The sequence below is a fragment of the Lampetra planeri genome, chromosome 4 (assembly GCF_965212315.1).
Source record: "Lampetra planeri chromosome 4, kcLamPlan1.2.h2, whole genome shotgun sequence".
Taxonomy (NCBI): domain Eukaryota; kingdom Metazoa; phylum Chordata; class Hyperoartia; order Petromyzontiformes; family Petromyzontidae; genus Lampetra; species Lampetra planeri.
This window is the reverse complement of record NC_136110.1, coordinates 20,898,033-20,919,948: the sequence shown is the minus strand read 5'-3', so window position 1 is coordinate 20,919,948 and position 21,916 is coordinate 20,898,033. Positions and strand designations below refer to the sequence as shown.

Here is a 21,916-nt window from a genome sequence, read left to right as displayed (position 1 = left end):
GGACCACACGCTGGTGGAGGGCAACATTGAGAGCCGCGGCGATGAACGGGAAGTGGCAATATCGAATTGCTCCAGCGATAACACATACGTCGTAAGCAGGAGGGGAAGCGATGCCGAGGACACTGACGATGTCGAGGATCATCGGAAAGTTACTGGGAGTGGCGAACACTTGCTCAAGAGTCCGAATTCACTTCAGGAGGCTGATGTGGGCATTGTATCTGTAGAAGGCAATTGCGAGGCAGAGGATCCTCCACTCGGCCTTGCAGTACATAGCGAGAGGCGCGTGGGTGATGTGGATGTGACGAAGCCGCGCGGCGAGGAGCGGCCGAGCAGCGCGTTGAGCAATGCCGAGACGCTCGCGCGGCACACCAACAGCAACGGGGCCGCGGCCGATGTCGACGAGACCGACCGGTCCGAGTGGCGCTCCGCTGCGTCCGCATCATGCGACAAACGCGCGGCGATGCCCAACGTCATGGCCGAAGACCGGCGGGCCGATGTGGACGATTCTGATGGAGACCGGCGGACCGATGTCGACGACGATGGCGCCGGTCGGACCGCGGTGGCTCGTGTGCCCTCGCGGGAGGACACTGGGGAGCGGTCCCCGCGTGCTGATGAGAATGGCGCCGACGCCGTGCACGCCCAGCCGCACACGGCGCCGAGGCTGTTGCGGCAGCCGCTGCCCCCGGAAGGGAGGCCCAGCGCATCGGCACGAAAGACGCGGCTCAGAGAGCAGGCTGAGAATGGAGCCAGTACGGCTCGGCAGCCTCGGCGCAAGCCGGTGGAGAGCGGTGCGCAGAAGACACCACGCGGCGGTGAAGGGGAATGTGACACGGTGCCCAGAAGTCACGAGAACGGTGCGTGGGATGTCGGGGACGATGGCGGCGGCGCCCTCAATGGAGACGAATTGGACGCGGAGAGAACGCGGCGCGTGGGAGGCGCGAGGAGGGACGCCTCGCACTTCGTGGTGCCCGCGTCTTTGCCGTCCACGTCACCAAACGACACCATTAGGGAGTGGCTGGTGAAGATCTCCTCCAATCCCGAGGCATTGGAAGACGACCTCACAGAGCTGGGGATGGGCTCGGGGGAAACCCACCAAGTGAATGGGGAAGCGCAAGACGGTGCCTCAAGCCCCGTCTTCAGGGGCGATGATCCGTCCACTGGTGTTGACTGTCGGCTGAGGAAGCAGGGCATTGAGACGGAGATTTCTGTGATAAGGGAGGCCCTCCAGAGGTCACCTCATTTTACAACTCAGTCGCTAAACATGAAGGTAAGAAGTTTCGAGAAAGACCTGCACCCTTCGGACATAGGCAAGAAGGAGCAACTGGTGCATTGCTGTGAGGAGGCTAAATTGTTGCCGAGGGATGGCAACGAGCTTATGTCTGTTCAGATTCTCAAGAACATTATAAAGTGCAAGGACAAGCTTATTCTCGATAAAACTAGAAACTACGTCGCAAGTCCTGCCTCGGAGGTGCAGTGCAATGGCTGTCCAAGCCGATGCCGGCACCGTCCTGCCACTGACGAGCGTTGCGAACAGCTGCGCGATGAGGCCCTCTCCTTCCTCGAGTTCCTTGGCCAGCTTGGAAGCCTCGAGGACGAGGACTGCATCCACACCAAGAGGTCTTCGCCCGTCCAGGCGAGCGCCTCAGAGAAACTATTAAAGGCGTGGAAGGACATCAGACGTCTTCCGCCCGAGGGTACGCCTCTTGCGGAGAGGCCTGGCGATGCCGTAGATTCTGAGAAATCCTCCGGTCCATCTCGCAACACTGAGACAGTATTGCACACAAATCATGTTCAGGAAACACATGGGGATAGTGTGTTACCATCATCCGTTGTTAATGGAATTATTACGAATGGAGAAGAAGACGGTGAAATGCATGATGGCCTTGAATCTGAAGACAATTATTCAACCCACAATGAATCATTTTCCCAGGGCGTGCAAAACGGCATCAGCGGTCAATGCAATGATAATTCTTCATTCAGTGGCGTCCACTCTTCCTTAGTAGCACCCGCCGAGTCGACTTGCGACGAAAACGATCGACATTCTTCCGAGGAAACGTCTTCCCTGACGTCCGTCACGAGCGACGAGGAAGACCTGAAGTCAAGCGATGTTTGTGCCGCCCCGACGTACGGCTCTGTGCCGACCTCCGGGAAGACCCCCAGGTCGGACATCGGAGTGAACTGGCATCTCAACGCATGTCACACGCCCCTCTACAGGAGACCCGTCGACACAATCCCCGAGGAGGAGCCCTCCGAGTGCAACGTGCACGAACAGGAATGCGGCGTCATCAGCGAGCGTCGCACGCTGCCGTGCGTTTGGGAAATGCCTGGCGAAGAGGACGTTCGAGATGTAGGCGGAGATGAGGCCTTAGAACCCCCGGAGGAAAATGGTGGGGCCGGCGCGAATGCAGACGTGGCGGGAGCATCTGTTGCGTTGATGTTGAGGAGTAGTGAAGATAGACATTCTGAAAGCGATCACGATGTTCCTGAAAGTATGCTCATTCCTGAGGAGATTGCAGACACCGGCGTTTGCGGCATGGGCACCTCCAGGGCGGTGAACTTGGATGACGCCGAAGCCGTTTCCGATGCTGAGAAAAGCGCGAGAGAGGTGACGCACACCGCTAAGGTTGTCACGAAGCAACCGGCACCCACGCAAGGGGGACCCGTGCTTCCCGCTCGAGACGAAGGGGACTTCCTCGACAGGATGTACACAGCGTGCGGGAACAGCTGCCCTATCCTCACAGCGGTGGAAGCCCCAGATGGGAGAGACAGAAGCTTTGTCTACCAGAAGCCGTCGGACCCAGAAAACGTGTGGGTGGGGCGGCTCCTGAAGAAAGTGGGGAAGACGTGTGTGCAGCTCTACAGCAATGTGATGCGCGAGTTCAAGCTCAAGTGGGACCTCAGCGAGAACGAAGAGGTGGATGAGATGATCCGAGCCGTGCAGGAAGAGGTATCCAAAAGGATACGGCAGAGCATTCGCTTGGAGATGAAGAACGTTGAGGCTGAGATACTGAAGAGGACCGTTCCACGGCCGCCATTGTCCGAGGCTTCTCATCGCTCGACGAACTCCACCAAGCTGCGCCGAATGAGGATGGAATCGTTGAGGAAGCAGCCGACGTACCAGGACGAGAAGACCAAGAAGTTTTCGCCTGTCATCGAAGAGCTTAATCGGAAGCATGCTGAGAAGCAGAGAACGGAGGTGCCGGTGGACAGCTCAACCTCCGTAAATGAGGCCAATGATCTTGAGAATGCCGGCATGAATGCCGGAGGCGTAGATGATGAGGTGGATGGTGAGGAAGATGACGAAGATGATGAAGGAGACTACTGTCCCTGTGAGGACTGTTTAGCAAGTAAATTTAGAAAACGTCGGTGTGCCAAAGAGCTGATCGCTGGCACACCTGTGATGCAAGCGTTTGATCTTAGACAAATCTTGAGTGAAAAGAAAGACCAAAATGTTCAGAAGGACGATGCCAAGCGGCAGCCTGCACTGAGCAGGGACAATGCAATGCTGGACATGACACTTGACTTGAAGGCGATTTTGAAAGACAAAGCTGTGACAAAGCCAGACAAAAAAGACCGTGAACAGGTGAGTCGTGAAAATAATATGAAAGCCATAGGGGGAGAGGTGAGGGTTGCAAAAGGTAAATCAGCAGAGGAAGATAATCTAGTGAAGCAGGAGAGAGCAAAAGAAGATAAAGTCAAGGATAATACATTAAATCAAGTGATGAGAGAAAATGCCCCCACGGGTGCCAAAGGAAGCTATCAGACTATAGGGGTGGAGATGTCAGGCAATACAGAGACAATGATGGTAGTGAAAGAAGTTCAGCAAAGGGGTTTGTGGGAAAGGGGGCTGGTAAATGAAGACAATTCCATACCGACGAAGCAACAAGAGGGAAACGGGCTCGCTGAAGGCTTCATGCGGATTCCCGGTGTCAGACGGAAATGCAACATGGACCACCAGGTGGAAGCCACCAGGCAGGGCTCGGTCGATGAGGGAAAGGGCTCGAGTCCGGATTCGGAAACGGTGGATGACGACACGTCCCACTTCTCGTCGCAAACGAAGCTTCCGGCCATCGTCGACCTGGCCGAGGCCACCGCGGTCGTGGTGCAGATGGCGAGCAGGGTGACTGCGAGCAACGCCGCTTGTGATGGTGGGGGGCGGGGGCAGGCCTTCCCGCGGTACAAGTCCACGGTCACGGTGCTGCAGCCCTTCAGGAACGGCTTCGTCGTCGCGAGAGATCGAGCGCCCCCGCAGAAGCTCCCGCCGATTCACTCGAACTCGTCGATGCGCGCCGTCCACGGCTCCGACGACCGGAGCACGCTGGAACTGGAGGACGCGAGCGATGGAGGAGACTCCGGCTCGGAGTTCGGTCGAGAGCGGAGCGCGCCTGAGAGCCTCCCGGTCGTCAGGGCGTGTGGCTGCAAGTGCACATGCGGGGGGAGCAAAAAGCCGCACGGACGCTAGTTGGCGCTAGTTGATGCTAGTTGACGCGAGTTAACACTAGTTGGTGGAGGACTTTTTATCTCGCTGCTTTCCTCTAATTGTTTCTCCGTTGTCTCTCATTGCACGATTCGCGCTTGCAGGATGATGGGTGGAACATCCCCCCCCCCCCCCTCCCGTTTATTAAACAATAAACTACACATTCGTCTGAAAAGTAAGATATCTGTCTGTCGGTGAGTTGGCTCTGGGTAGAAGCCACTTTGTCCAGCAGCTTGGGTTTGTTGCATGACGTGTAACCTACACGATGCCCTCTGGGATGAGCCGCAAGGGGCTGCTCGTTAAGCCAGGCGTAATTCACGCGCGGGGTCGGAGTAATCCAGGATACGCAGCTCACGGCTCATGGCTGTTAATGTCTTGGGTTGGTGAATGACAAGTGGGAGATATACACGCTTTATAATGGATCAGGGAAGGGGTGGTGTCCATGATAGAGGTTTTTTGGGTTAGATCGCGTAAATATATAAATGTGTTGTTAAACCCGCCACCACCCGACACAGCCAACTAGTGTCACGTGACAACCCGGTACTCAAAGTGAAACTGTCGCGGGACACAGATGAAATTTTTTATACTGCGACTGATATACTCCTGCTGTTATGGAGTGACTCATGCAGTCAGCTATGGCTGCAAAGTTTGGTCGTACATGTTATGTATATCGTTTATTGTTAAATTTGAATCACAGTTCCTATGATCACTGTTACATTGTTTTATAGCTTTATTTTGGTGATTTCGAAAACGTTTTTGTTTAGCCATGTTTATTTGTTGGAGTACAGAGTTAGGCTGATAACTTTAATATAAATTGTATTATGGTGGTTATTGTTTGACTTGCATCCCCCACCGGGATTTTTGCACATAGTGTTGATATACAGTGTTTTTTCTGGAAGACTTTGCTGTTTTTTTCTGGATTTTTCTGTTGTGTGTAGTCACTTTAAGATGTTCCTTGTTCATGTTTTTGTTTGTTGCGGTTGCACCTGAGTCAAGAGCCGCATGGCTCACATGGGCTATACCTCATAAATGAAACTGAAAACTGAAATGAATAAAATGAATATCTGCTTGCCATTATTTTTCCTAGACTTCTACTTTCAGAGTTAGTTATTACTTAAGTGATTACTAAAACCAGTAATAATCGAATGCAGCGGCGATTATTTAATATGATAAAGAGTAGATACATTTATATAGTCTTACAGATACAACCGGCCCTTTGAGGGCACCCATAATGACGACGCGGCCCAAGATGAAATTGAGTTCGACACCCCTGTTTTAGATGATCGGAGACGTGCACTATTCGCGTACGTTTCCAGTATTCGATGCAAAACATGATCTGCCAACGAAGAAACCCTTTAAAGCACTCGAGCCAAGCTATTCAAACACTCTGTGGCAATAGTTCAAGAGCTCATCGCAGCTGGTGCCATTGATGCCGCTGCACCACACCCTCGGGCTTCTTGTGAACCTTACCGACGGGTTCTCGAACGTGCGTTTAGGAACTGTGCTGTTTGTAGATTGCTGGGAGTTGTGGAATTCCTCTCGTTTGTCGCAATGAAGCGTCCCTGCATCACCCACGTGCGTGTTGTAAACAGTGTCGCAACGCTACCCTTCTGCCCTTCTGCACCACTGCCGAGGCAGCCCCTGTACTATAATTTGAAGTTGCCACACGACACCGATGTTCAGTTTCAAGGCGTTGTGGTTCACGCTTGTCCTTTGAAAGAGCTGCGCAACTTGCAAGCTGAATTTTTTTTTACCGCGTTTCAACGTAGGATCGCCTGTGCGGTGGCACACGCCGAGTAACAGAATGATTCAAGGGGCAAGGGTTGATGGATCACGTGCAGATATGTGATACTCACTGGACTGTGAGTTGGCCTGGGAGATGGCTGGACAAGCAAGTGGGCTCCCGACCCATCGCTACGGACTGTTGGAGAGTTGGAGAGTTATCTCCGCGTAAAAGTGTGTGTGGAGGGGGGGGTTGCCGGGTACTTCTTAAACAAAAACTTTCCAAATATTCCAATGCTACAGCGTCCATCCTGAGACTAGGCGACGCTCTCATCTTTATAAATATGACCTTGATCTGTATGTATGTATACATGTATGTGTCACAAACCTCTCGGGTACTTCCCGATGAAGTAGAAAGCTTTAATTTGGTACACGGGTAGATTTTCGTACACAAACAACAAATATCTGAAAATCCGAGATTTTTCATTTTAAGGCCCCAAAATCTCGATTTAAAGTGCCCCATAATCATGTTTTTGCATGATTGTGGGTTTTTTCGTTTGGTAGAGCGTTAAACAGCAAGTAAAATTAAAGCGAGAACCATTGTTCTATCTTTTATTGTTTTTAAGATATTTAGGATTAAAGCGGTTTTGAACGAAAAAAAATCCGCATTTTATGATGTTAAAATCTAAATAATTCGAAAACGGTGAAAGATAGGAGAGCTTCGTGTCATAAAGTATTAAGTTAATTCATTTTTGTTCTTTCTCATTAAAATGAACGGAATCTTTAAATGGAGCGGTTTCCGATGGGTACGTCTTTAGAAGAAGTTGAATCAAATCGTCAACAATTTTTGTGTTTTTTTCGGGAAAAATATATTTTTTTTGTAGTAGTTAGTGTCTGATCGTAGATACAATTTTTTTAAATATCATATCAGGTTAATTATTATATTTATTGAAAACTTTTGACTGGTGAAGACAGGCTTCATGAACTAGTTGATGAATAAATTACATCATCGCTATTATTGCCAAGTGGCCCATACACCGTCGGGTGCGATCCTACACGGTATGTATCAGTATTATAGCCAGTCGTGACAGTCATTCAAACTGTGCAAACGTTAATGTTAACGCAGTAGATTATCGCCAAGACGCTGGCACAATGAGTTTTTAAATATTAATCAGCTCTGTTGCCTTTTGAAGGTAACAAAAAGACAGTATTTTAAAATGTAGGCATGTTTTGTTCTCGTTCTGCGTTTGGTATCAATCACGCCATTGTGTATCAACTACAGACCTTTCAAGCTGAGAGATTGTCAGTGCTGTGAATGGCCAAGTTGGCAGTCGTACTGTCGAGCAGCTTTTGAGTTTATCACGTAGGCTTTCGCGACCAATATTACCCATAATAGAGGTTTTTAGGTTGGATCGCGTACATATTCGTTCAAGCCGCCACCACCCGACATAGTCAGTTAGTAAGCGCCACGGGGATGGAGGGCCCAGGCGGCGGGCTACAGAGAGGAGGGGAAATTGGACAGGGGGGCCAGGCCTCATTTCATTCCTTTGCTGACCACGCTACTCTACTGTCAGTGGTAGTCCGGGATTGCCGGATGGTGGCGTGAGGTTTGCTGGGGGTTGGGTAGGGGGGGATCGCTGTCTTCGCGTAGAAATAATCAATCTTCGCTGTGTCCAGGTGGCTCTGAACACTGCGCTGGCATTGCTGGCCTTCTGGGACTTAATCTTGGTTTCAGCCACCCGTCATTCATCAGGATTCTCAAGTATAGCAACTTGAAGGTCTCTCAATGGGTGCAAAGCACAAACAAATCTCCATCAAAATATATTGCATTTTTTACACTTAATTTGGGACCCATCCACCTGAGAATTAAAAATAATGTCCGTTTGACTGCCATAAATGCACATTTCTCTTGAGCTGGGCGTGTGTGGATAAAAAAAATGTGACGTGAAGGGATCTCGGATGTAGTTCAGTAATATCCCCCTTTTACTACGAGGCTGCTCTGCACGAGTTACACGACGCGCGTGCAATCAAAATTAAATTAGGGAACAAAAACTAAACCAATATTCGCACGGACACGGTGCGTGATACTTTAAAGGTCTGTAACTTGTAGTAGCAATCGTTTTTTTCTGGAAGGGTTGCACGGTGTGTCGATAGCGGCAGGCCCCGCTGTCCTGTGTTGTCTCTTCTCCACACTTTCTCTCACCTTGCCAGGTGTTTTGTGTTGAGCACCCACGTTCGTCTGCTCCTCGGTTTTTTTTGTTTATAGTTTTTTTAGTTGTTCGCCCGGCCACGTTTGTTTTTCTACGCGCGCGACACGCAACACTCGGAGAAAGCCATTGTGTTCAATTTCACAGAGGACAACACTTCCTCGTCTTGTATTTTTGTTTGGCACGCATTGTGTTCTTGGCTTGTTATTCTTTTTGTACCTGAACGTTTTCCTCCCCTTCTGCTGTTAATCTCTAGCTGTGTGCGGTGTTTATAAAGGCGCCTGTTTTTTTGTTTTTTAAGTTGTCTGCCTTGGTCTCTCTATTGCCTCTACCACACTGCGCTACACTCGGGACAATTCCGGCGTCCGTTAGCAGCTCCCTTCTCTCATTTTTAACTTCTCTCATTTTGTCACGGTCTAAACGAGCATCGAGGCAGAGCACATCTCTGCTGTCAGCCCCAAGCAAAGACGGACATTTCTTATTCTTCTGGCCGAGGCCAGTCACATCATAGTACAGCCACTGTTGACTTCCACAGAATGGTACTCGTATATTTTTTAACTATGGCGGGATGATGGGCTGACTCTACCCCCGACAGGGATTTAAACTTTTGCCTTCTGCTTGCTGGTCGAGCGCTCTGACCCACACACACACCGTGCCAGACGCCGAGCCTGGATCTGTGATATGCAATTACAAATTAAATAAGCAATGCCCCCTTTAACATATATGTCTCTTCAGATAACATAAGTATTCTTTACACAACCCAATTGCCCTACGGCCTGCTGAGTGAATAGAGTAAGTGCAACAGCAATTCAACATCCAGTGTCTCAGCAGCGTACTGAACTCATCACCTGAGTGCTGAATTCATCAGCTGAGTACAGGCGTGTCTCACTTAACGAAGAACAAAGACGGCCAGGCGTGGTGCTGGCCATCCACCCCTCGTGTGCCCTGCCACCTTCATAGGTGCTTGCTAACAGCACTTGGCCCCACAATCTGTTTAGGCTATACGGGTGATCTTTATTTTTGGGGAGGGGAAGGTGTGTGTGCATGTGTAATGGGTTCAACTGAGTTGCAGACGTAGATTTGGAGGCAACACATTTATTCAACTCCAACACACGGGGTAACTTCCGCTTAACAGAATAACAACCTACGGTGGTGACCACCAGACTAACTACACTAATTACAACGTAACTGCTACTACGGACCCGGACCACGTGTTGGAGACTCGTTGAACGGAGAACGTCGACGAAGGTTTCTTCCAGGATGAACAACAACTACAACCCTGGTCCCTCTCGGGACCCGGCTTATATTCTCTGCGGCGTGTCTGGCTCCGCCTTTGGCCACGTCCACCTTCTAGAATTCTCGGGAAGGATCTGGGTCCCAATCACGTAACCACCCCTAGCCCCCACTTTGTGGCCCCTTTGTAGACTTAACTGGTCACGTGTCCTCCCGGGTCAACCAGAGTGCCATGGCCTCGAGTAACCTCATCCTCGGCCGGCACGCAGAGCGTGGTGCCATCTAGTGCTATCAATCAGCACTCACCGGGCCCCTCTAGGGCCGGTACGACACCCACACCCTTGTGGTATCTGTGATGTCGTTACACCGCACGCCGTGCCTCTCTAGGGCCGACACTGCACGTTGACATCCCGCGATGTCACTACACATGTATGAGAGACGGAGAGAGTTAGAGAGAGTGGGAGAGGGCTGTGTGATTGAGAGTGTGTGTGAGAGCGTTGATTTCAAATAAAGTATATGGCTGTAAGGAGGTGATAGGCTATAGGGGGGATCTTGCACCGTGGTTCTTCATGTGTGGTAAGCGTTCAGTTAAATGTTATCTTATTGTACAGTTATACAGTAATTTGTATAAATCGTTCAAGAATGCGACATTTTGGATCCGTAACGTTTCACAGCTTTCAACATGGGAGGGGGTCAATGGGGGAAAATGGTGATCGTTTAACGAGTGTTCGTTTACCGAGAACATTTCGAGGAACGTATCTCGCTCGTTAAGCGAGACGACACGCCTGCACCGAACTCATCGGCTGACCCCTGAACTGGAGCAGTGGCGACTGTGTGTGCGTGGGGAATTGGTGTGACGCCCCACCTACACATTTCCTTTAAAACAAATTATTGTTAAAATAAATAAACTGTTATGTATAAAAAAAAAAGAATTCCAACAGTGTGAAAAATATATTTAATGTTATGTTATTGTGTCATTTTAAATCCATTCTGCAGAATCAATTCAAAGTTAATAACTCCACGTGCGGTGCTCCATTGAGAGGCGGGGTCTCGCTGAGGGGCGGCCTCTCATTGGCCGATTCAGCCCCCTCTCCCAGCCAATCACAAGCTTCTATTTGCACACGGCCCTGCCCCCATTCGCGGGTGAGGGGCGGGGGGTGGGCGCAGTCTTCCAAAAGAGCGTGCAAGCGGATCCCGTTAATAGTTAATTAGTTAAGAGTTAGTGACACGTTAATTTTGTCACTTGTTAATTTCTGTTAGAGTAGCCTCTGCCGACACGGGCTCTTATCTCCGACCGTGATGTACGACGGTCAAGGTTGTGGCCAAACAAACACTCGCCGGAATTACAATATTTTATTGAAACATTTATTGAAATATTTATTGAAACTGGAGGAATCCGATGAGCTATAAAGCTCTTCCATCATGGGACCTCCTTTGCCTGTACCAAAATATGAGAATAAGTTTTCCCCTTTTTTTCTGGCAACAAAACCTTTTAGGTTTCAGTTTGGTGTTTTAACATCTTAACTCCTGTTTTGTTGCCAGAACAAATGGGAAAACCTATTCTCACACAAAGCTCCTGTTCACACATGTCCAGTGGGGACAGATCAGAACGTTACAACAACAAGCAATGCAAAAATACGATAGGAGTGTAAAGTATAGGAAATGTAAACAAATCACTTTTTAAAAAATGTATCCAATGAAAATATTTATTTTTCCTGGAGGAATCCGATGAGCTATAAAGCGCTTCAATTTGAGTGCTCACATCGTAAATGGTGTGGGTTTACTCTCCAACACACCGATGTGAAGTAGTAACTAATTGGCACATTTTGTTCACGTGACAAACTTTACTAATTGGCTGTGTCGGGTGGTGACGGGTTTAACGACATATACGCGCTCCAACCCAAACACGCCTTTATTATGAATAATATTGGCCACGAAGGCCTACGTGTTCTAAAGCTCTTTTCACATGTCCAGTATGGGCAGGCAAAAACGTTACAACAACAAACAATACAAAAACATGATAGGAGTGCAGAGTATAGGAAAGCTAAACAAATAACTTAAAAAATATAACCAAATACTCTTTGGTTCTTTCGGTAAAGTCACGTAGGTAAAAAAATAAAATTAAATAAAATTAGAAAGATAGAAAAGTAAATCACGACGTTTCGATTGCAACACTTTACCGAAAGAACCAAAGAGTATGGATCCTTGCAGTCACGAAAACTTCAAATCTAGAATATAAGCAAATAAAACTAAACTATTTTGCTTTCTCACCAGGTAAAGCCCACTGAGCTATTATATTTTTCAGAAGCGACCTGGACGAAGCGGCTTATCATCACGTGGAAATTCATAGCAGCAAAATAATCTAAATACTGTAATCTAAATGCGAGTCTAGGGCAAATATCCCAGTGCTGAAAATGTACCTGCACAACTCCTCAATCAGGATCACACGTTACACACAGCAGCTGCGGCAGCATCGACACCTACTGCTCCAACTTGGCAAGACCCTTCTCAAAAGAAGATTCCGTATTGAGACTCGGTGAGGTTTTTTTTACCAGATCAGGATCACTGAGCTGTTATAGCTCTTTCTCAGAAGCGACCTCACACACAAAATGGGAGCTCAACGAAGTGGATTATCACGTGGAAATTTACAGCAGCCGCAGCAGCATCGCCACCTGCTGCGAAAACTTGGCAAGACCCTTCTCGAAAAAAGATTACGTTTTGAGACTCAGTGAGGTTTATACCAGACGAGGGGGTGGGTGACAGCACCACGCCCGGCCGCCTTTGTCTCCCCAGTGGCGATGTTCACACACCACAGCAGTTCCTCGTTTGAGGCTGAGTCGACCTAGGGGAGGCCCAGGAGCGGTTAAAATAATCGTCATCAGTGGTGGCCGTGAGCGGGAATCGAACTCGGGTTGTGGGGTTCGTAGTGCGGCGCGCTAACCACTACACGACAATGCGTTACCGCTTCTACATGCGCGGGTCACGTAACAGATTTGACGTCACAGCTCACTTGCTGTGAAAAAATTATATGCATTATTGAGCTCCCCCCCCCCCCAAAAAAAACCACAAAAGTGTATTTTTATAATGTTTGCATGGTGTACAGTCTGGAAAGTACCCACATGGAAAATTTCAAGTTTGTTGCATGTCGGGAAGTACGCTAAACATTTTGAACAGACACACATAATCACAACTTTGCCTTTTATATATATGGAGATCAGGCCCACTGAGCTATATAGGTCTTTTTCAGAAGCGACCTGGCCACAAATGATAGCTCAACTAAGCGGCTTATCACGTGGAAATGTATAGCCGCCAAATACATATATAGGCGAAGACGAATTTGGCAGAAATACTGCGAAATGTGTATGCATCGTGTCGTTTTATAATTACACAACTGACAGACACGTGGACTTTTGTTGTCCTGGGAAGGACTTTAAGATTTCCCAGCACAAGCCACCTCGCTCACAGGAGAGTGCTGGGAAATCCAGCATAGATGGCAACCCTGGTACTCACACACACATATATATGTGTGTGTATGTGAGAGCGGTAGCACTTCCCCCAACAGTCAGTTTAGGCTATACTGGGAATCTTTGTAGTTGTAGCTGTTCTACAAACCCGGCAAACCGAGTTCGATTCTGGCTCGCGGACAACACCAGTGGCAATTATCCAAATCGGTCCTGGGGCCTCCCCCTCGGTCAATTCAGCCTCAGATCTTATAGATTCATAGAATAACGACTGAGTTAAGCAGCCATGTTCAGAGACAATGATGTCACGCAATACGACGATGTCGTGCTGTAATGCAATGAAGTAGTACGCACGTCATGTGACTTCTTTCACAATGAGTACTTGGTGCAAATGTATAAAAACCAGGGAGACAAAAGCAGGCACGATTTCTGGTGGTCACCCACCCACAGACCCCCTGGTGTGCTCTGCCCGCCTTCAAAGGTGCTCCCACTAAACAGCACTCGCCCCAACAGTCCCTTAATGGCTACACGGGGTGGGGGTCTTGTGTTTGCAGAGGGCCGCTTCAAGGTGTGGGTGAGCACGGGGGAGCTGGCCGCCGCCGGCACGGACGCGCGCGTCTCCGTGACGTTGTACGGGGAGCGCGGGCACGCGGGGCCCATCCTGCTCGGCGCCGGCAGCGGCGGCACCGGTGGCACCTTCAGCAAGGGCAGCGAGGATGAGTTCACGGTGAGCGAAGCCCGCGGCGTGAGCGCTGGCGCGCCGGTTTTAGCGCGCCGCGCAGCGAATCCGGCGACCCGAGTTCAGACACCGCTTATTGTCCACCGACACTCAGTGGTGGTTCAGATAATTATCAGATAATTACGGTTGGCTATAATTATCTGAACCGGTCCTGGGCCTCGCCGAGGTTGACTCAGCCTCAAATGAGTATGGTGTGCAGACATCAGAACTGGGAAGACAAAGGTGGCCGCGCCTCGTACCGGCAACCCACCCCCCCCCCCTCGTGTGCCATGGCTGGCTTTCATGGGTTCTCGCTAAAACACTTGCCCCGACAGTCTGTTAAGGCTTCACGGTGGATCTTTGTCTTTTCGAGCCCATAGAGCAGGGGTCGGCAACCTACGGCTCCGGAGCCGCATGCGGCTCTTTACGGGCTGCTTCTTGACGATATGTACGTATGTACAGTATGTACTCAGATGCATTGCGGCTCTTGAAATACTGAATTTTGTACCGAATTGGAAAGAAATGTCTCTTCTTGTTATTTTGGTTGCCGACCCCTGCCATAGAGGATGGGTGCACGCAAGAAAGTGTATCCAGTGCACTGGCATTAGGGTTCGCGCATCTCTGCAGTGCAACTGATGTGTGTCGTGCGCCTACACCGTGTCTCAGTGCGTGTGTGCGTGCGTGTGCGCTGTCGTTTCACACCACGTGCTGTAGGTCTCTGCCGGGAACGTAGGGGAACTCTACAAGATCCGCATCAGCCACGACAACTCTGGCGAGTCCCCGGGATGGCTCTGCCAAGCGGTACGAGTGAGGCACCGAGGGTTTCCGCGGGGCCGGCAATGCGTGTTGTTGTCCTTCCCCCGCCACTCCGATTAGCACGGTTGGCTACGCACGGTGCAGAAGAAGTTCAACATATGTACAATACATACAACCCGGTTTGATTTCACACAACCGATCAGAATTGTCGGTGGTGAGCCGGCCAGTTCTCGAGATTATCCTGGAGGCCAACAGGATAATCTGGGCGAAGTAGACAAGAGGGGTGGAGATCAGGTGAGATACTTGAGCTTGTGAAGAACCTGAGGTGAACAACACGAGATGGACAGTAAAACTAATAATGATAATCATAAAAAGTAATCAATCAATTTCAAAGACAATGCATATATTACCAGAACATGTTTTCGTTTGCATGTTCACCACAAGTATGTGTGGTTAATGCGGAGATGATTCCTTGCAAAAGGTTTATGTTTGGTGTTTGAACATCTTAACACCTGTTTTATTACCAGAAATGGTAAAACCTATTCTTATACAATAATACTCATGCCATAAACAAACTCTTCTTGAATTTAATCGTGACTCTTTTTGACAATTCATTGCAATGGGTTCGAGAAATGATGCGTTTGAGAATGGTCACGTGACTGACGGATAGCCTCCGTCACGTGATGATTGGCTACGGCGCTGCATTTTACAGCAGCGCTGTTTTGCACTGCGCCCGCCTCCTCTGACCAGGACCACCAAAAACTTTTTTGGGGGACCGGGGGCTAAGGTCCAGACGAGGCCTGTGGGGTCACCTCAAATCTTTCCTGAGGCCCCTCTCCGGATCTGTGCTCCCGGAGCAAACTCCACCGGCCCATTAATTCCGTCTGCCGTCACCGTCGTTGTCCCCGCGGGTCCAGGTGCGGCTGCTGGACTTGCACACGAAGGAGGAGTTCGAGATGCGCGTGAACCGCTGGCTCTCGCGAGACGAGGACGATGGAGAGATCTGCCGGGAGGTGGCGGTGCCGCGGCGCACGGGGCCCGTCCTGTCCGGTACGGTGGTTGGTGTCCGCCGTCGTCGGTGGTTGGGGTGGGTGGGGGGAGGTTTGGCAAATATCGCGCAGGTGTCACTGTATGTGCATACGTATGTTGAACTCCTTTCGCACCGTATGTCACCAACCGCGCTATAAGCCGAGGTGCGGGGAAAGGGCAACAAACTAACCACGTAAAAAAAAAACACTCGGAAGGATGCGAGTTTTAAATGCCACGCGCACTCAACCACCAGCTCCCCCCGCACAGGGAGCAGCCTCCTCGCTGCGTCTGCTGTTGGCCCCGATCACTGCACGTTGGCCCCACCCACCGCTCAGGGAGCTTCACCCTTTACCCGCATCATCAGTCGAGTGTGAGGCCCATGACATTTTTAAACCCGAGACAAAATCCCGATATCCGCAGATGCTTCAGGTGGAGAGAGAGAGACAACGGGAGCAGCCTTTCTTAAAAACTGGGACTTCACAGAAAAACGACACACGGACACGCACAGCACAGCACGTGCCACATGGTCATGCACTTTCTTTGTATTAAGGCTCCTCAATGAAAGTGAGACCAAACAATGTGTCGTACACATCGATGTATAATCGGGAGCATCAAGTTTTTTTGCAAAACTTTCCAGCTAGAGGCGTCTCACCGCACCTCTGCCTTGCGTCTATGAGTGCTATAAGCCGGACATTGTTACCTTCATCTCACCACGCACGGATCGCCTTCTCCCCCGCCCGAGCCGGTGGGAGTCGCAGCTGTATTCACGAGCTATGCTGCCCCCCCCCCCCCCCCCGTTGTGCCGGGCTGTGTGCGCAGCAGTGCGCTACGAGGTGCGCGTCACGACGGGCGAGCTGTGGAACGCCGGCACGGAGGGGCGCGTCCACGTGGCGGTGCATGGCGAGCGCGGCGACACGGGGCCGCGCCTGCTGCAGCGCTCACGGCACCCCACCTCCTTCCAGCGTGGCCAGGTGGGTCGGGCGGCCGGCGGCACCCCTCGTGGGCAGCGTCGGCGTCAGTCCGGGGGCTTCAGTTTCTCGACGCGAGATCGCCTTTTGTTTACCAGGCCGCTCGTCATCATCATCATTATCATCATCATCGCGATCCGTGGGCAGAGAGCCCCATAGGTGTCCACTGCACATTTCGTCATTTGTTTCCACTTTCCCCTCTGTCTCGTAGTGCCAATATGCTCAGGTAGTGCAGCATCTTCCTGGCAATCTCTTCTAACGTCGTCGTCATCGTCAAGCCATTCTCTGTGAGCTCTTCCTCTCTTTCCGGTTCATTCCATTTTTCCCGACAACACACTGAACATTTTCCTGCTGTTGTTCATCTTGCTACGTGTCCAAATAGTGCCAGTTTCCTTCTCGTCACTGCCTGCATCAGGTGTTATTCTACGTGCAACCTTTTTCTTGCTTCATTACTTCAACGTTGAACACTCTTTGGATCCAGCGTATGAGGCACTAAGTTGCCTAATCACGAAACCGAACGTCTGCAGCCGGTAGACTGGAGCAAGTGGTGCGCGGCTACTGGAGATATTGAAGAGGGATTCTGAATGTGGTGTGCCGGGTGCACAGTTGTTTAGCTGCCCACTGGCCCAGACAGACCCTGGCTGAATTTATGCCCCAGTGTCGGCGCTCATGGCCAACACGAGTGACGAATATCTAAACCGGTCCTGGGCCTCGCCTAGGTCGACTCAGCCTAAAATGAGTACCTGGTGCATTGTGTAAACGTCGCCACTGGGGAGACAAATGCAGCCGGGCGTGGTGCTGGCCACCCACCCCCTCGTGTACCGTGCCGGCCTTAATAGGTGATCGCTAAAAGCACTGGCCCCAATAGTCTGTTAAGGTTGTACGGGGGATCTTTGTCTTTTCTCACCTCGTCTCCACGCGTCCGTGTGCAGACGGACGTGTTCCGCCTGGAGGCCGTCCACCTGGGCCGCCTGCAGCGCGTGCTCGTGAGCCACGACTCCGAGGAGCCGGGTGGGTCCCCCATATCCTTCTATCCCACGTCTCACTCCACCGTCACGTGTCTCTCTCTGCCCCGCGTCTCCCTCCGTCTTGTGTCTCCCTCCATCTCGTGTCTCCCTCCGCCCCGAATCTCCCTCCGCCCCGCGTCTCGCTCCGCCCCGCGTCTCGCTCCGCCCCGCGTCTCCCTCTGTCCCGCGTCTCCCTCCGCCCCGCGTCTCGCTCCGCCCCGCGTCTCGCTCCGCCCCGCATCTCCCTCCGTCCCGCGTCTCCCTCCGTCCCGCGTCTCCCTCCGTCCCGCGTCTCCCTCCGCCCCGCGTCTCGCTCCGCCCCGCGTCTCCCTCCATCCCGCGTCTCCCTCCGTCCCGCGTCTCCCTCCGCCCCGCGTCTCGCTCCGTCCCGCGTCTCCCTCCGCCCCGCGTCTCGCTCCGCCCCGCGTCTCCCTCCGCCCCGCGTCTCGCTCCGCCCCGCGTCTCCCTCCGCCCCGCGTCTCCCTCCGCCCTGTGTCTCGCTCCGCCCCGTGTCTCACTCCGCCCCGCGTCTTGCTCCGCCCCGCGTCTCCCTCCGTCCCGCGTCTCCCTCCGTCCCGCGTCTCCCTCCGTCTCGCGTTTCCCTCCGCCCCGCGTCTTCCTCCGCCCCGCGTCTCGCTCCGCCCCGCGTCTCCCTCCGTCCCGCGTCTCGCTACGCCCCCCGTCTCGCTCCGCCCCGCGTCTCCCTCCGTCCCGCGTCTCCCTCCGTCCCGCGTCTCCCTCCGTCCCGCGTCTCCCTCTGCCCCGCGTCTCCCTCCGTCCCCCGTCTCCCTCCGCCCCGCGTCTCGCTCCGCCCCGTGTCTCGCTCCGCCCCGCTCCGTCCCGCGTCTCCCTCCGTCCCACCATTCCACGTCTCGCTGCGCCGTCCCGTGTCTCCCTCTGCCCTGCGTCTCGCTCCGCCCCACGTCTACCTCCGTCCCCACACAGCACTGGCTGCCTGCTGCCCTCGCTTGGTTACGCGTGAAGCCCGTGAATGAATTCGTCAATGAGAGAGATGGGGAGTCCCAGTGGGCTCCAGACTGTAGAGGACAGCCGTGGAGGAGATCTGTGGAGGAAACCCGTAGGGGAGAGATGTCGGGGAGAGCTTTGGAGGAGAGCTGCCGAGGGGAGCTGTAGAGGAGAGCTGTAGAGGAGAGCTGTAGAGGGGAGCTGTAGAGGAGAGCTATAGAGGAGAGCTGTAGAGGGGAGCTGTAGAGGGGAGCTGTAGAGGAGAGCTGTAGAGGAGAGCTGTAGAGGAGAGTTGTAGAGGGGAGCTATAGAGGAGAGCTGTGGGCTTTCTTGTCGGGAATTTGCTGCAGCGACCCGTGCCCTGACTCTGATTCCAGGTAAAGGCTGGTACCTGGAGAAGGTGGTGATTCAGGACCCGCTGGCCGACACGGAGAGCGTGTTCCTCTGCCACCGGTGAGGCCCCCGGTCGCACCCTCGAACTGCGGTCATCCTCGCAGCAGCAGCAGTGGCTCTTGACTGGCCATCGAACAAAGATGGTCACTACATTGCTTTCAGATGCGCTTCTGTGGCCGTCTGGAACGCTCTTCCTTCCGATATTAGGAAACCACCGGAGCTATGCACTTTTAAATAATCTAGATTGAAAACGTATTTTTGTGTTTAGTTCGTTGTCCTTCACCCGCACCTCCGATTAGCACAGTTGGCTACGTATGGTGCAAAAGAAGTTCAACATACATACATACATACAGACGGGGTCAGACGTGGTCAGACGGGGATTGCGATTCTCACGCACGCCAAAGTTGCATGGTTTGCGATTTGCGTGACTTTTATCCAAACTAAAGGGTTATGTGATATTTAGGATGATGGAGCAAACAAAACTTGTACAATGAGACAAAACATTGGTACCCACACAAACGAGACAGCAAAAGCGAGATGATACATTGCTTTTGTATTGAACCCAATGCAAGTCCTACGGCAACAAGAGAGAGAACATTCAGTGGACGTGCGGCCTGCAGATTGTGTCCTCTGGGCTCGTGACTTTCCCTGTAGGGAATGTATTCATATGGGGCAGTTAAAATGTCTGATTAAGTAGGGGGAACGGGGGGGGGGAAACAATATATATTTTTAAATGGAATCGCAACCGCCAACCGTGACATTTCATCAGATTGCTGAGAAGTACATCGTTGCACGCCTGCTTTACATCAGAGGGGATGCTATAAAATATACCTGGTCAGGGGAGTGTGGGGGGGGAGCACATACAGTGTCTACAGACTGACTCCAGCGGTGACGCTAGGCAATGTTGTTATCTTGCGAAAGTGGAACAGCGAACCCGGCGACCTGAGTTGCACTCTCGGCCACCGTTAACACCTGTGACGAGGATATCCAAACCAATTTCTGGGGCCTCCCCTGCTCCAACCTGTGCTGACCCGCGTAGTGAATTATGGATAAAGGATCAGGGTTGCCCATCACTCTTGTCACCGCCTCAACGGTGCCCGCTAACGGCATGCGTGCGCACGCAGTTGGCTGGACACGGGCGAAGACGACGGGAAGACGTCGCGGGATCTCAACATCGTGGATCGAACGCTGAGCGCGGCACGTACGTGTTCTTATCTTAATCATTATCATCACGATCCATGGGCAGATAGCCCCGTAGGTGTCCACTGCACATTTCCACTTTCCTCTGTCTTGTGCCAATATGGCTCAAGTAGTGCCACGTCTTTCTGGCACTAACTCCTTATGTCGTCAAACCATTCTCTTGAGTTAGCTATTCATACAGCAGAGGTGTGATGAGATGAGTCGATGGGAAGGATGGTGGTGCATGACGAATATGACGATGCGTGAAATAAACGACGATGAGAGTGACAGTGAGTGGTTAACAGTGAATGTGATGGATGGGTAGGGAAGTTGGGAAAAGGTGATGATGGTGGTAATGATGGGGAAAGCAGGGAGAAGAGGAGTTTGTCTAAGCAAGAGAAAATAAATGAGTTTTGACAAAAACTGGACAGTGAAGTTGATTGTGTGACATGTAGGGGCAGTTTGTCTGTTCTGTTCAGTCCACTCTATTTGAGTGAGACCTTTAACTCCGCATTGGTCAGCAAAAGTGGTTATGCATTTCATCATAATCGCCCATGATCAGTCCACTGCTGGATATGCTCTCTCGGGCGCATTCCCTTCTTTGTCTGCCGCTCCGTCGCGAAATCTCGACCACCGGCCATCATGATAATCTTTCTAGTGACGTCTCAGGCCCAAGCCCACCGACCTTTCTGAACGAACCGTTGTTGCGTATAATTCACGCACCCCATGCGCACACACACGCACGGTGGTCCTATGGAGACAGGCAATGCGGAAAACCTCTGCCACAGACACCACTGGAAGCGTTCACGACCGCACGCGGTGTTTGAGCCGGGAGACGCGTCGACGTTTTTGTAAATCCATCGGGGACGAGGATCTGGCCCCTTCCTTTCTTCGTATTTGTTCCATGTCATTCCTGCGTCCTGCTGCGGGCTCTCATGGGAAGGCTCTGACCGCGTATGCTATCCGTGTGCGACTCCACAGAACAAGAGCAGGATCTGCTTGAGAAGGAGCTGGTGAGTGCTGCGCTCGCCGCGACGGATTCATTCACTTGCTGGGTTGGCTTTAGAAGGGCGGGGTTAATTGTTGTTGATTAGCGATTTGCTGTCAGTAATGTTGTCGGCAATGTGTGCGTTGTGCTCTTCTCGTTAAGTGGGGTTGCGAATTTTATCGTTGTTGATAATTGCATGCACAAAAAATTGCTAAAATATCGCTGAGTGTCGTGAATTGATGGCCGAGTTTTGAGAGTTGAGTGATGAATGTCGCGAGTTGATGGTTAAAGGTCGAGTTTGTTGTCGCGAGTTGGGAAACGAGTGGTGAGAGTTGACGGGTCGCGCTGCTTGTGCGCTGCTTGTGCGCTGCATGTGCGCTGCTTGTGCGCTGCATGTGCGAGCAGTGGGCAGCCGAGGGCTGGAAGTTCCAGCGTGGCAGCGTCTTGCAGCTCACGAACAAGCTCACCGGGCGCCTGCTGCGGATCAAGCCTGATGCCTCGGTTGACGCACTCGGGGAGAAGGGCGACAAATACAGTGAGGGCCTCACAGCGCTCTCCCCCACCTCATCTACCTCCTCCTCCTCATCCACCACCTCCTCCACATCCACCTCAACCTCCTCATCCACCTCCACCTCCTCCACTTCCTCATCCACCTCCTCCTCCACCTCCTCATCCACCTCCTCCTCATCCACCTCCTCCTCCACCTCCTCATCCACCTCCTCCTCCTCATCCACCTCCACCTCCTCCTCCACCTCCTCCACCTCCATCTCTTCCTCCACTTCCTTATCCACCTCCTCTCCGAGCACACACGT

At 51.9% G+C, this 21,916-nt stretch overlaps 1 protein-coding gene across 1 annotated transcript in view; it reads left to right on the top strand.

Annotated features, from left to right (window-relative positions):
* Window positions 1–21,916, top strand: part of RP1 (RP1 axonemal microtubule associated) — a gene marked incomplete at its 3' end in the record, with an annotated part of 79,036 nt that overhangs the window by 27,106 nt on the left and 30,014 nt on the right. The window contains exons 6-14 of the mRNA XM_078593385.1: window positions 13,655–13,827; window positions 14,533–14,619; window positions 15,492–15,624; window positions 16,423–16,574; window positions 17,504–17,582; window positions 18,922–18,997; window positions 20,062–20,138; window positions 21,098–21,129; window positions 21,510–21,639. Of these exons, the coding sequence (XP_078449511.1) occupies window positions 13,655–13,827; window positions 14,533–14,619; window positions 15,492–15,624; window positions 16,423–16,574; window positions 17,504–17,582; window positions 18,922–18,997; window positions 20,062–20,138; window positions 21,098–21,129; window positions 21,510–21,639 (939 nt within the window). The remainder of the gene's footprint in view (window positions 1–13,654; window positions 13,828–14,532; window positions 14,620–15,491; window positions 15,625–16,422; window positions 16,575–17,503; window positions 17,583–18,921; window positions 18,998–20,061; window positions 20,139–21,097; window positions 21,130–21,509; window positions 21,640–21,916) is intronic.